This window comes from Moschus berezovskii, chromosome 14, assembly GCF_049115385.1.
Source record: "Moschus berezovskii isolate FMDL1 chromosome 14, NW_MosBer_1.0, whole genome shotgun sequence".
Taxonomy (NCBI): Eukaryota; Metazoa; Chordata; class Mammalia; order Artiodactyla; family Moschidae; genus Moschus; species Moschus berezovskii.
In genome coordinates, this window is record NC_142473.1 from 44,798,187 (window position 1) to 44,814,082 (window position 15,896).

Genomic DNA, 15,896 nt, shown 5'->3' on the forward strand with positions numbered 1-15,896 from the left:
ACGAGTTGACTCACTGGAAAAGACTCATGCTGGGAAAGGTTGGGGGCGGGAGGAGAAGGGGACGACAGAGAATGAGATGGCTGGATGGCATCACCGACTGTGGACATGCGTTTGAGTGAACTCCGGGAGCTGGTGATGGACAGGGAGGCCTGTGCTGTGATTCATGGGGTCGCAAAGAGTTGGACACGACTGAGCGACTGAACTGAACTGAACTGAAAGCTTGACTGGAGAACAGCCAATCAGATAGTCTCCATCAAGAACCTGATCTAAGCTAAGCACTGTTGTCAGAAGTTCAGCACTTAGTGATGATCATGCAGACTCCAGAATGGGGGCATCCATTTTTAGCCACAGGCAGGCTGATGCCTGGACTTCCCAAGTGGCACTAGTGGTAAAGAACCTGCCTGCCAATGCTGGAGACATAAGAGAGGCAGGTTCAATCTCTGGGTTGGGAAGATCCTCTGGAGGAGGACATGGCAACCCACTCCAATATTCTTGTGTGGAGAATCCCACGGACAGAGGAGCCTGGCAGGCCACAGTCCATGGGATCATAATGAGTTGGACACAACTGAAGTGACTTAGCTCTCACTCATACTGATGAGTAGAGAAGCAAAACAATGGAACAAATAAGTGTGTTGGAGAAACCTTGTCGTCCGAATAATGAAGAACGTTGGGAGTAGCTGCCTGAACACTTCTGCTTCCTTCCTAGGACATGCTCCTGCTGCTGCTGCTAAGTCACTTGAGTCGTGTCCGACTCTGTGTGACCCCATAGATGGAAGCCCACCAGGCTCCCCTGTCTCTGGGATTCTCCAGGCAAGAACACTGGAGTGGGTTGCCATTTCCTTCTCCAATGTGTAAAAGTGGAAAGTGGAAAGTGAAAAGTGTAAGTGAAGTCGCTCAGCCGCGTCCGACCCCTAGTGACCCCACGGACTGCAGCCTACCAGGCTCCTCCACCCATGGTATTTTCTAGGCAAGAGTACTGGAGTGGCTTGCCATTGCCTTCTCCGAGGACATGCTCCTAAAGCCTTGTAATAACCCATCTGCCTGTGCTTGAGCCGATTAACAAACAATTCCTGAGAACATAAATTTAACAAGGTGGTCAGCAGATTCTCAGTGTTCTTCTTGTCTTTGCTTAAGAGTCATAATTTTACCTGTTTTGAAAATTATACTTCATCTGTTTCCTCCTGTCTAGTAGATACTGCTGGATGACTGAGCTTCTTCAGAGCCCGCCATAGGGAGTGAGTGCAGTCTGACGGCTGTCAGAAGGCAGGTATTCTTTCCTCCCTGAGTTCCCTCAGGGCTCAGCCTCTCACCATCCGTGTGGCTGCAGTTGCTGGTGACTCTGACATCCTTGTTTAGCGATATGGCAGAAAACATTCCATTTCTCAACATCTCCAAATGCTCCCTGGTGGTCTAGCGGTAAGGATTTGACAGTCTCAGCATCTCCAAAATCTGATTTCCATCCTTGAAACTCTTATCAAGGAATTCTGAGACAAACAGCTCAACAGCTGTGTAATCTTGGACAAATTTACTTCCATTTCTGAGTTTCTTTCTTCATCTACAGAATGATGTGGTAGAAGAGCATAATGGTTCCCAAATCTGACTGTGCTCTAGAAATTCTGATTCGGTACATCTGAAGTAAAACCAGGGATCGGGGTGTATTTTTTTTAATATCAGTCCTGGGTGTTCATTGGAAGGACTGATGCTAAAGCTGAAACTCCAGTACTTTCTTTGGCCACCTCATGCAATGAGTTGACTCACTGGAAAAGACTCTGATGCTGGGAGGGATTGGGGGTGGGAGGAGACGGGGACGACAGAGAATGAGATGGCTGGATGGCATCACCGACTCGATGGACATGAGTTTGAGTGAATTCCGGGAGTTGGTGATGGACAGGGAGACCTGGCGTGCTGTGATTCATGGGGTCGCAAAGAGTCAGACACGACTGAGAGACTGAACTGAACTGAATTTCATCAGGGGATTTTGATGTAGTTGATTCAGGTACTGATGTTCAGGCATCTAGAGTCACTTCCAACTCAAAAGTTCTATGGTTCTCTATTCTTCACCAACTGCTAATCTCTGCATGCAGGGCTTAAGTTCTAAATACAACATGCTCAGATTTATACATGGAGATCTCTTACTTGCTCATGCATGCTTTTGTATATACAATCCTCTTTGGTAATTTTTATGCATACTGAGGTTTGGAAATGACTGAGTAAGACTAAATGGAGAGACAAAGGAAACTTCTGATTGTTGGATGCTTGCTCCTAGGAAATACCAGCAAAATAAGCTATAAAGCAAAGCTGAGTTCATCGTACGCAATGGTAAGGTGAGTCCCACCTTGGTAGAGTCTTAGTAGCATCTTGGACTGAGGAAGAGCAGAGTAGGGATATTTATAAGTTTTGAAATCGGGTTTAAGTCAGATCGTTCAATGAGGGTAGTGTTTGATTAATTTTGACTAAGGATTGTGATAGACTAGTTTAGGATTGGTGGACACAAGGTAAGACTTTCAAAGTGTCTTGGAGAGTAAATAGTCTTAATGCTATCTATTGAAAAGTTTAAGGGTTTTATGTTCATTTCAATGAGATTGTGGAGGAAGTCCTTAAACAATGAAGTCATTTGTACCTTTTATCTTTCTGTGCAAGATTTTTTTGGAATAGTTTATGTCGATAAAGGCAAGGACTGATAAAGTCCTGTTAATGTGACAGTAACCTATACGGGTGTGAATGGCCTCCAGGGTCTCAAAATCGTGCAGCTGTTTTTTTATTCAAATTTTCTGCCTCTTAGATAATTTTCAATTTCTCTTGAAAGTCCAGGTGGAATGGATGGTGAATTATATATAAATCAATGTTATTCAAAGTGTAGTCTGAAGACCAGTATTGTCTGCAAACTGCTATTAGTCCTTGATCTAAAGACAGAAACTGAGAGTGTTTAGAAACTTCTATACAGTTTAGCATGCAGTTTTACATTTATTCCTCTTTATTGTATATTACAAAAATATTGATCTGCAATGGACTGAACCTTCACTGCGGATTGTTTGAAAATCACTATTCTAAATTATTGTGGTTTTCTTATAGATTTCATATACTCTCTTGATATTATAGCCCTTATGGATATGAATTGTTCTGGCAATTCATATGTCAGAATTTTATATCATATCCTTATGATATGAATTTGTTCAAAATTAAATCAGTAATATATTGGAAGGCAGCTTTCATGGTGCCTGGCACCGAAGTAGACTGAATTTAAATCAGCTTAATCAGGGACATACACCACAGGCTGTTGTTTGATTAATAAGATGCAAAGAAGGACCTGTACCAGCTCACTCCAGTCTCAGTTGGCTTTTACAATTATGGCTGCACTGACCAGCTAGCTGCCCCTCTCATGCTTGGTCACTGGTTTCATCTTATACAGTGGTTAGATGATGAGGATGGCTCATAAGTTACATGTGTGTTGCTGTGAGACTACTAATTCTCTAGTCAGTCTCTTTTCAAAATCTAGATCTAAGCCAACTGCCCTGGGAGAAAAGAACCCACAATCAAGTCCTGGCTCAGTGGCTAGATGACCTTGGACAAATATCTGCCCTTTCTGTACGTCCATTTCCATAATCAATAAAGTAAAGTCAAGGTAGTTCCTACTAACTGGACACCCCACTTACCTTATCATCAATAATTTCAATCTGGATTATGCTCAACAAAATAAGCACATGTGTTTACCTGGATACATGTTCTAGAAAATTTATAGCAGCACCATTTAAACACCTATTAACAGTTGAATTGATAAACTGGAATAGTCAGACAATGGAATGTTATACAACAATGAGAATGAACAGTATGCAACTATAGCAGCAATAGGAATGTCCTTCACAATATAATGTTGAGTGAAAAAATTCGGACATTAAGGAGCATATGCTGTATCATTCTATTCATATAAAGTTCAAAAATAGCAAAACTAGTCTCTGGTGTTAGAGTCAGGTTAATGATTAGGCTTGGGAGCAATAGTGTCTATAACAGGGCAGGGAGGAAGATGTTAATATGAGAGAGGCTACTGGAACTGGCGATGCTCTCTTTCTTGATCTGGATACTGGTTACATGGGTGTATTTACTTTAAAAATCCGTACAGCATTTAGTTAATAATTGGAGCAATTTTCTTTATGTACATTTTACTTTAATAACAATTTACACACATCTTAAAAATGGGTGATTTTTAGAAATGAAGCCATGGGATTGCATGCTCTGGAAGCTCCCCTTTATCTCTATGGTCTCCTTCTCTAACTCCCACGTTTGATTTAGCTGTTAGTTGAGTTGTTCTGATCATCTAACCCTTGGGAAAGATGAAACTGATGACTAATGGCCCATGCTACTCAAAAATCCATTCCAAGTAGGCCAGTTCTGCCCCCATACCTTCCCACGGAGGACTGTTTTTCTAGCTAAGCACGTGCAGCTCTCAGTCAGCCAGCATTGTTCCTATCCTAGTCCCCTCATCTTTCCTCAGCAGTTCCAATAGGTAGGGCTTTGTGATTTACAAGGCAAGGCCATGTCACGGTGAAGATCTGGGGTTCAAATCACCATTCATCAGCCAAATATCTTTATAATTGAATCATTCTGTGCCTAGTTTCTCATCAAAATGAGTACTTTTCTCAAGAGGTTGCTGGGATAACCAACAGAGTTAGTGTAAAAAATTACTCAGCTCAGTGCCTAGCAGATAGCAAACCTTAGTTCAATAACTATTCATTATTAGTATCTCATTTGAGACTCATAAGTGATATTATTATTACCTCCATTATACAGATGAATAACTTGAAATTTGGAGTTTCAACAACTTGCTTCAGATCATATAGCAAGAGAATGATAGCCCTTAGAATCTGTTCTGTCAAAGAGATTTAGAATCTAGTTTTCAGCTAGGTTTATTGTCCTTCAGAATAAAGACTATATTTCCCAGCAAGGTGCAGTCAGATGACTAAATGTTGATCAATGAGATGTAAGCAAAATTGCTATGTGACAGCTTCTAAGAATCTTCCCAATAAATATGTGGGAGTTGGATGTTCAGCTTCTCAGACAACCAGACAACTATGTGATACAGGCCAAGCCTCCCACTGAGGATAGCTGGAAAAGCTGGACAAAATGTAAAATAAATCTACTTGAGAACACTGGAAAGCTAACAGACTTTACAATAGCCGAGATCTAGGAGAAGGACGAATCCCAGAGAGGTGAGCATGTCACCTGGGACTACTTTCCCCTGAGAGGCACCTGCCAATTTCAGAGGAAGCAGCTGAGAAGCCAAGAGGTTGAGCGGGGCAGTTACCAACCTAACCTACCTACCAACCTGACAAGGATAGGTAGACAATGGCTCAGACAGTAAAGAATCCACCTGCAATGCAGGAAACCCAGGTTTAGTCCCTGGGTCAGGAAGATCCCCTGGAGAAGGGAATAGCTACCTACTCCAGTATTCTTGCCTGGAGAATCTCATGGACAGAGGAGCCTGACAAGTGACAAGTCCATGGGATTGAAAAGAATCCGACACCACTGAGTGGCTAGTACTTTCACTTTTTTTTTCAGACAAAAGTTCAGGCAGCACCGGGGACTTCCCTGATGGTCCAGTGGTTAAGAATCTGCCTGCCAATAGAGGGGACAGGGTTCGATCCCTGGTCCTGAAAGACTCCACATGCCACAGGGCAACTAAGCCTGACAGCCACAACTGCAGAAGCCCGAGTGCCCTAGAGCCTATACTCCACAACAAGAGAAGCCACCGCAATAAGTCCATGCACCCCAACTAGAGAGTAGGCCTCGCTCACCACAAATAGAAAGAAAGTCCTCTCGCAGCAACAAGGATCCAGCACAGCCAAAAAAAAAAAGTTCAGCCAGCACCAAACTGGGACCCCCAGTAAGCCCCCCTTGCTTGATTTGGGACTCCAAAATACTCCACTCTAGTAGACAAATTGAAAACATGGGAACTTTCAGTAAAAAAACACAACTGAGAAAAATGATTAATAAATAGCAGATCCAAACAGAAGGAAATATAAAGTGTATGGCAGGAAGAAAGTTTTTCCAGATGGAAGAAGAACAAATAAAAGGGTAAATATATGGGTGTATCTAAAAGAATACTGACTACATAAAATGACAATAATAGTGTCTTACAGAGTTTACAAATATATAAACCAAATTAAAATGCACTAAAGCAAAAGCATTTAAATTGGGAAGTGAGTAAATGAAGTGAAGTTCTAAGAGCCAGGCATTGTCTGGGAAGAAGTAAAAGTGACGATTTATCCTGGACTTTGATAAATCAAGGAATCATGTGGTAATCTCTAGGGTAACCATTAAAAGAATAGTAAAAGAGTAACTACTAAGATAATGGACAGAAAATTGGAGTCTGTGTGTTCCATTCAGACAGATTTCATAAATTGTGTTTGTATGTGTCATCCGTCTTTTGCATTCTGTTTTATTTTGCTACTTTCCTTTGTTGTTGTTGTATAGGGTTAAAACCCAGGATAGAGGTAAACGAAGCATTTCAAATCAGATTAAGATAAAATTCAAGCTGGAAGAGGTTTTCACTGGGGAAATCTTCACATTCCCCAACTGTGAATACTATCTGTTATAGGTTGAATTGTATCCCTTAAAAATAAAATGTCAGTCCTAACCCCTGGAACCTTAAAATGTGATGTTATTTGGGAATGAAGTCATTGCAGATGTAATTAGCAATGTTAAAATAGCACATTGGGTCATACTGGATGGGCATCTAATCCAGTAAGACCAGTGTTGTTAAGAGAAGGATGAGGACTTCCCTGGTGGTACAGTGAATAGGAATCTGCCTGGCCAATGCAGAGGATATAGGTTTGATCCCTGGTCCAGGAAGATTCCACATGCTGCAGAGCAACTAAAGCCCATGTTCCACAACTACTGAACCCACGCTCTAGAGCCCACAAGCTGCAACTACCGAAGCCTGTGCACCTAGAGCCTGTGCTCTGCAATGAGAAGCCCGTGAACTGCGATGAAGAGCAGCCCCCACTCACTACAATCAGAGAAAGCCCACATGCAGCAACGAAGACCCAGCCAACCAAAAATAAATAAAGTATTAAAAGGGAAAGAGACAGAAGGATGAAATCTAGACCCAGACAAGCACAGAGGAAAGATGCTGTGAAGACAGATGGGAGAAAGACGTTCCCTGGAGTGTCATCACAGCCAAGGAACGCCTGGGGCTATCAGAAGCTGAAAGAGGCCGGCAAACACCCTCCTCTAGGGACTTGAGAGGAAGCACTGCCTGGAAGACACCTTCATTTTGGACTTCTGGCCTCCAGAACAGTAAGGGAATAAGTTTATCTTGTTTTAAGTCACCCGGGTGTGGCACTTTGTTATGGCAGCCCTAGGAGACTGGCACACTATCTAAGGGACAAAATGGGAGGCCCCAGGAGGCCATGAAGAGGGTTTTACAAAGGGTCTGCCTCCCAGTCACTGGAGGTTTGACCACATCAAAGCAGCAGGATCAGCGGATGTGGAGAAAAGCTAGATACAGCCTCTTGAGACTTCTTTAACCACTGAAAGCAGAGCGTGCTCTCAGGATGAAAAGAACACGTGAGATAAAATGGCATGGCATCTGGGCTCAGAGTCTTAAGTGAGAATTCTCATTGCATGGCCCCTCAGGAGCTCCATGGTATCAGCAGTGGCCTTTGAAGACCAGGCTGCCAGTGGCCGTGTCCTTCAGGGTCCCTACTTGCTGAGAGCAGGGGTGGACGAGTGCTTCTCTAGGTGAGCTCGGAAGATATGGGGCTGGGGGAGGTTGGCAGACCTCAGTCTTGGTTTGTGACATCATGGACTGAGGGTGGGGATGTTTTTGAGGATCCCATGGATGATTCTATTCAAATGGTCTCTGACCCAGCCGTGGGGGAATGTGTCCCAAGTTCTTGAAGACAGGTGACTTGCTTACCTATCCTTCAGATGCCTAGGAATGAACTGTAAACATTAGCAGGGGGATTTCCTCACCTGAGCATGGTAGCTGAGTGTCAACTGCATGTAGAAGTGAAGCTTTAAAATCAGTGGCTCTTACTGGAGTCATCTGGCAGAGGAATAGAGAACCCTCCAGAGAATCAGTAGCAGGGGTAACATTTTAAGGATAGAAAGACATAGTTGTCAGCCACTTTAGACTCAGCCAGGCAAGAATGCCTGGGGTTCTGGTGCTTCTGTTGCTGTGGTCTGTGTCACAGGCCACTGAGATTATCCCCAGGCTCTCCCCTCCCCACTCCCAGGGCAGATGATCAGGGGAACAAGATCTTCTCTTGTTGTAATCTATTCTAATCCAGTTTCCTCCCACACCCACCTCCAGATTTTTGTGGCCTAGAGGAGCAAGAGTATCTGCCTCTGTCCCTGCTGGGGAAGATATTTTGCTGTTCATACTTAAATGTTTCCTTTTAGGGAGGAGGGTTAGAAGTATTACATCTAAGAGTGAGATGCAATCAAATCACCAGGGCCAGACAGTGTCTTAAGAGTGGACTTAAAGAATCAGCCAAAAAAATCTGCAAGAGCCTGGGCATTCAGTCAGCAGAGACCAGCTCAGAGAGAGAGTCCCAAAAGGGAGGTGACAACACTCTGAGAAGCGCATTTCTTGGACTTGTTTACTGCTTACATCTCCTCTTGTGGGAGCTGTCCATTCTTACCCGTTCTGCCGAGATCTGAGGGGTCATTTTCTGTTTCTGCTGTGGGATTGAACAGTTTGAGATTCACCACAGTCATTCCAGTCACAAAGTTATTTGTTAGCCATTCCATTTTAAAATTGGAGCCTATGTAGGGCAGACTCACTCTTGTAAGGAAGCTGCAAGGCAGACAGGAGGAGAGGGAGGCAGGCAGAGAGGATCAGCCCCACTTCACAGATGAAGAGGCACAACTGAGGAGTTCAGGATCATCCAGTGAACAGTAGAAGAGCTGGAATTTGAGCCCTGATTAGGGATGCATGCTCAGCTTACTATGTTTAGAATGATTATACCTGTTGATTTTTTTTTTTTTTGAGCTATCGATTTGTTTTCAGATCACACACTTGTGGTTTGGGGACTACCCCACACACGTGCACGTATATTTCCTCCAAATTCTTAGGGATCCAGTTTCTGTTATTCTGGGGATGGGCAGGGAACTGAATTCTTGTGCCATCAGTGTCCCATGGGCAGCTGCGCCAATATCAGGTGATCTGTTTCAGGGTCACAGAGGCCCTCGAGGACTGTTTCCCAGCGACCGCGTCTTGCTCCCCACTATCCCTGCTCCTCCTCTCACCTCGGCACTCTCTTCCTAAGGGCCTGAAGAAGCCACACGAGTCCCCAGCACGCTCCCTGACCTTCCACTCCCATCCCCTTGGCCCATGCTCTTGGCTCCCTACCCCTGGGACTAGAGACTGAGTCGTACAGTGCCCTGCTTCTCAGTTTAGTGCAAAAAGTCCCCTGGGGGTGGGTCCATGGCAGTGCGTCTGCAGTACTTGATTCCCCAGGATAAGCAGGATGTCTGTTCCTAGAGAATCATGGTTATTGTAAGATTGTTGTGAGGGGTGGTGGAGATTAGGTAATTTAAGCGTTTAAGCAATTGTTTTCGTGTTTGAGTACATGTAGATGTAGTATAGAAAGAAATGAAACACTTCAAGAGGGCAGCTTGGTCTTCTAGTGCCAGATTTCCCCTGAACAGGGCTGGCACTGCTGTGTTGGGAGAGCGTGGCAATGAGAACCAATCAAGGAAAGAGACAGGCAAGCACAAGGCACAAGTCTGGGTGGGGACACAAGCGAGGTCACACAGCTGGGCGGTGAAGGGCTGGGCTCTAGAGGCTGATGTCTGGGTTCACCCCAGTTTCCCTACTTTGTACCTGGGCTACCAGGTAAGCTCCTAGAGCAATGTTTATCTTAAGTATTTTGCTTTCAGGATTAAAGGGAATTATGCCCCTACAGAGCTTATTGCAGGTGACAGGAGCTGAATTCGCAGGATCCATTACTATTATCAGGGTCAGAGGGCTCCTGAGGGGAGCTGGGACAGCATAGGTCCTGCTCTTTTTGTCTCTAGAAACGAGCTGGGAGAGGGAGGGAGCATGAAATTACCAAGTGTACTCAGAAGGCCTAGGGGTGGTGAGCTGCAGCGATGGGGTCAGCTCCAGGCTGAGAGTCTGTGGCTCTGTGGGCCTGGATGAGCCCCTGCATGGGTGAAGGAAAACTTGCAGATGCCTTGGAAGGTGGCTAGCCTTACCCTTGGCAAGTTAGCACTTGTGGAGCAGGAGCTCTCATGTGCAGTTACATTTACTTTCTGTTGACAGTCAGAAGGAAAAAAATGAATCTTTTCAAGTGGTCCACCTGCAGACAAAAGCTTTCAAGCAATGGGGCAACTTAGTATGAAATGATGGGACCAGCACCTGATTCACCTGATGTGGCTCTTCTGGTGAATCATGCTCACATTTCATGAATTTGCATGGGCTGGGATTAAGAGCAGAAACAAATAAACCAAAACCTCAGTCCTGAAAGAGTGTGAGTTGAAGGGAGGGGCCGGTCCTGTGCAGAAGGGAGTATTCCTGTTGCTTGAATGAAATACAAAACCAGGTTGCACTGGGCAAGAGAAACAGGAGTCAGGACTAGGAGAGTTCCCCTCTATCCTCCACCCCAACTCTGAGAACAGCTTTCTTTGTTGAGCGGATACCCCTGAGGCGAGCCTTCTTCACTCCTCCTCCCACTCACATCCAGGTAAGTCCTGCCAGGTGCCCCAGAGGGAATAAAGCATCCAGCGACAACGCACAGACTCCTCCGTGAAATCAAAGCTGTGCTCATGTCCTTTCACTGGAATGAAGAAATGAAATGGGCGCTGCCCTCAGAGATACCAGCCCACCTGTTTGGATTTTCTACAGAAAATCATTTATTTTTGGTCCATTTCAGTATTTATAGCAGTGCACATGTAAATCATTTCAGTTCCCAGTTGTTGGAGCAAATTAATCTTTCACAAGCCACTCAGCAGTGAGGTTAGACGATAAACAGTAGGTGAAACAGTACACGCGCCCCTGTATGTGAACCTTGTTATAATACAATAAACTCCTACATTTGAGCTCACTACATCCAATGAGTGCCACTCTCTCCATTCACGTGGCAGCCCCAGCAGCCCCCTGCCACCTCTGCCCTGCTGAGGGAGTTCTCTGATCAACCACCTGGGTGGGACATGCTGCCATTTTCAGTTTGGAAGGAAAAGCCTGTAAATCTGCTTCCTGGGAAGACAGACATTGCTGAATTGTCATCTGCCTCCAGAATGCAGAAAACACCAATTTCATTGCAGCTCATCAGAGCTGGAAACACCTGCCACTTCCTTTCCCAGTTGCAATTAACATGCTGCATCTCAACATTGATTGATTCCAAGCAGCCTAACACTGCCAAAGTCAAGGTTTAAATGAAACAGTATAACCTGATATTATTTTTCACGGTTTTAGAAACATGAACACACTTGTGTTTTTATTGCCAAAGAAGCACTACAAATAGTTGGGGGGATAAGCCTTTGTACTTGAGATAAACGTGAGTAGAATAGGTTGATGCTTATAATAAAAGTCATTCTTTATTCTTGCATTTATTTGGAGTTGTACTTGTTTATCTGTGTGTTTACTTGTGGGTAGAGGAATAATGTTATTTCTGTATTTTTCACCTAGCACAGGGCTGCTGGATCCCATGGGTATTTGGAAGATGTTTATTAAACAAATAAATAGATGAATGGTTTGGGAGAGCAAGCTTAATTTAAGAACTGTCCTCTTGGTACAACGTACATAAAATTCTGAAATTTTAATCACGAGCCTTTCATTCAACGTAAAAGCTGTGTGAGACTATGAAATATGACCTGAGGCTGGGGCTTTCTGTTTCATCCTAAATGGTTCAGCCTTGATCACAAGTGTTATTTTATGGAAAAGTGAAGGCTCCATCTGTTTTCAACATGATTCTACTCATATTGCCTATACAGAAACTTTTCAAATGGTACAACATTTTACCTTTAGAGAGTTTCAGAACATTCTCTGTTGTAATCATTTAACATAGTCCAACAGCCACAATATTTGTATCTTTTTGGAAATGATCATTAACATGGTTTTTAAGTACTGGTAAAACTGAAAGCTAGAGTAAGGAGAAGGCTGCTAAATATAAGGTTTATGTTTTAACTTGGCCAGATAAGACTCAGCCTTAAACCATAGACTATAATCTTTGGAAGAGAAAATGAACAAATTTCTTCTCCAAGAACCACCTTCTTTTTTGGCCCATTTGGGAGAATCTTCTTTTAAGACTGAAATAGAACAAGTTAAAATAAGTGGCACTTAATTATTTCACACAAAACCAACCCAGACACGACACATTTGAGCATCATCTGTTAAATATATGCAAGCATCAAATGATGACTAAGCTTGAATATCTCTACCCATTCTAGAAGGAAAACTGAAGTTATGTATCTTTCTTAAAATGAATTAATGTTCTGGAACATCTGTAGTCTTACCTCTAAATGCCTGCTGGCAGAAAGTATTATTTTGACTATCTCCATAAATCTTTAATACTATATAACTTAATGCCCCAAACCTCTGGGTTATTTATATTAAATAGCTTATATACTAATAGCTTAGTGTTAATAGGTCTTCTCCAAATTATAACACAGGAAGACCAGAATTACAAAGAAATCACCTTAACCATTTCTACCAAATATATAAATAAATAAAAATAAATAGCCCTAAGTGGCACAGTTTTCAGAAAGAGAGAGAAATAGATGCTTGCATGTATTTCCTAATAATGGAATTCAGGCACTAGAAGACCTGATCATGTTAAAAAAGAAAAAGGAAGTAGAGAAGAAAGAAAAAGAACCACAACCTTTAGAACTTGGTATACCATGGAAAAGTTGCATCTTAACACTGCCCAGAAGACTGGCTGACTCAGGAAACGCAGGCATACTTCTAAGTTCCAGCCTGATCAGCTGACCAGATTGTCGTGTATGGGCAGTATCTCAGACAAAAGTGGCTTATGGGTCAACTTCTATTGAGGAAAGTTAGCTCTCCAGGCAGTTGCAAAGCACCATTTGTCCAACAATACATACATTTAAACACTTGCAGACAAGAGAGAGGCCAAACATACAACAATGACTTCTTCAGTCTCCCTCTTGTCAATGATGGACTGACTCCTCAAAGAATCCCATTGAGGGAAAATAATCAAATACTTTAGAACAACAAATCACCATTTAAAATCTTTTCTTTGGTTTCCATATGAACCATCAAAATGTCCCTGGAATCCCATGTCAGTGCACAAACTCCACCTCCCATTTTTTTCCCCATGGAAAATGCCACAACAAAAAAATCCTTTATCTAATTTGGGATTTGGTGAATGGGGCCACTGCACCCCACTCCAGCTTGAAGGCAGAAGTGGCCTTGTCTTGTCCTGTGGAGTTCCTGGAAGCCCCTGTAGAGAGAGTCACAGACACTTCTCTGTTGGACCTAAGGAGACCACCACTGAAAAGCATCCTTCACCCTTGATCACCAGAATGTTCGCTTTCAGCAGCAGCATCAACCTCACTAATATTTTATCAACAAATGAGTTTTCCTTTTTGCCATTACCAGCAGATATAAAAAAAGTGCTTCAAAATTATTTTTTAAGATATTGGTTCTGTCTTTAAAAATTATTCATCTTCTAAAAATGTTTTTCACTATATTCTGGGGAAATAAAGAGAGTGCTCTGAAAATAAATAAAAAGCTTTTCTAAGCCAACAGCATTTGGTGAAAACTAACATCCTGCTGGTATGAAGTTGAAGTTTTATTTCCTTTTTTCTTTCTTTTTTTTTAAACAAAATTAAGGCTCAAATGTTCTATTAAATGCTCATTGCTTATGTATATTATATTAAGGCTTATAAATACACCTGGTGAATTAAATTCACCCCGGATTGAATTAACACCTGCTATATGAGTTATTTGCTTTATGTAATCAGTAATCTCAAGGTTTCTTCCCTTTCTCTGGAAGCACAATTTAAATATTAACCTAATCTTTAAACAGCGGCCGCTTCTTTCTGACATTTGGAAACCGGTCACCCGTGCAAAAAAAAAAAGGCAAATATGGATATAGTAATGAAAAAGCAGCTTCTTAAAAATCTTAAGATGTGTAACTCAATGAATTGGGAAGAGAAATGATGAAAGCAGCAGGAAAACTGATCTCTGTGTCACTCTTTATAGAAAACAATGCTGATTATCTGCCAAAGTCATCTCCAGTCTGAGAGACCAGCTGAAGTTGACTGCCAATTTCAAAAGAGTCTCTATATTTTCTTCATTATAATCTCTGGAAGTATCTTAAGCAGCTGGAGTACATATGAGAGAATCTTAATTAAAAATAAAAATACTGCACCATGGTATAAGTTATGTTTCAGGTCTAACATCCTGTGAAAGGAAGAACGAGTGAGTGTGGGGTGCTTGGCCTGATCTGGTCACCAGCTTGCTCCCTGTGGGGCCTGCTCACGTCCTGCTCAGCTGACAGCCCCTAGAGAGTATGAAGCTTTCGAAGTGCTGGTCGTCAGCCTTCTCTCTGATGCGTTGTTCCTCTAAGGAATCCACCAGTTTGTCCCTTTGCTCAATCACTTGCATCATCTCAGTGAGTATTTCTTGCTCTTCATTCAGATCATTCTCATCTTTCTGGCTCTCTACAGAAAAAAACAAAACAGAACAAAAAACCAATAACAAACAAAAAAGACACATTGGACTTCAGGTAACATTTGACCTCAGAGGAGCTTTTGGCAGGGGTGTTCTTGATTGTTCTGGACTTGTTCTGCTCTTTAATTTCTAAGGAGGAAACAAAGAAATGAATTTAACACCGGGGACCTGCCCTGCAAGCCACAGATTAGAATCGTGGGTGCTTTGTGCTGCTCTCAGCTCAGTTTTCATCTCGAGACTATATAAAGCAACAAGGAAAACCCCTTTGTGAGAAAAAGATGTTCAGACCAGCCGAGCCCTCCCACCTGTCCTCCCCTCCCCAAAAAGAAGCCAGCAAAACAACACGAAGGCGGTTTTCCCTAAACACATCTGAGCTACAGCAGAGCAATCTGTGAGAGAAGTTTCTAAGTAAACCATCTGCATCAGTGGATGTTATTTCAATGACAAGAATCCTGTTTTCATTTGTAGTTAATAACACATTGCAGCCCTCTGAATAGAGACCAGGCGGCAGAGGGAGGCTGTGGCTAGCTGCTGGGAGGACATTTCCAGACTGTAACTAGGCTTCTCCCTTTTGCCTTCTGAGTACATGACCTTCTTCCTAATTGCCCCGAGATGTTCAACTGCCTGGGGAAGGTATGATTGTTATAAAAGGAAGGAAAAGAGTAAGAAACTGGTAGCAATGACTTTCTGACGCTCAAAATAGGATTCTCAAGGCAGATCTTAAGTTTTGTCAGATTATTGCCTCAGGAGAAGATTTTATGTATTATTCCATTAAGCCCTCTTGTTTAATGCATGGGGACTAGGCTATGAGCTGGATCCCAGAGTAGAGATGGTACCACTGTCTCTTGCCTCAGGCTGAGTTCTGAGAGCGGCATCAGGAATAAGGGACACATGACAAAAGGGAAATAAAGAGGAAACATGCCCTTTGCAGCTCAGGTTTTATGGGAGGGAGGAGCGAGAGGCAGGCAAAACTGAAGTTGAGAGCCCTGGGCTCCGGTCTCTCCATTCTGGGCCTCAGAAGCCCCAAGGGGGCTTCTGTCCTATCATTTGATGGGAACACTGGGGGCCAAGGGACCCTTGCCCTGACCCTTGCTCGGAACTCCAGAAAGATATCAGTTGGAAAGGCACCCTAGGTATAAACATGGAACAGGCAGAACTTCATGGTTGGGCAGAGAAGAGGGTCTAGGTATGGCTCCCCAGATCCTGATTTGCTGTGTGCCACTTGGCCCAGAGGTGCAAAGGTCGCTGGCCACTG

General features: G+C 43.1%; 1 protein-coding gene across 5 annotated transcripts in view; it reads right to left on the reverse strand.

Annotated features, from left to right (window-relative positions):
- Positions 1–10,849: 10,849 nt before the first annotated feature.
- The window catches only part of MICAL2 (microtubule associated monooxygenase, calponin and LIM domain containing 2), a 242,343-nt gene continuing 237,296 nt past the window's right edge, over positions 10,850–15,896 (reverse strand). For all 5 annotated transcript variants that reach the window (XM_055423358.2, XM_055423357.2, XM_088843078.1 and 2 more), the window contains one exon: positions 10,850–14,631. In XM_055423358.2, the coding sequence (XP_055279333.2) occupies positions 14,447–14,631 (185 nt within the window). In that variant the 3' untranslated portion in view covers positions 10,850–14,446. The remainder of the gene's footprint in view (positions 14,632–15,896) is intronic.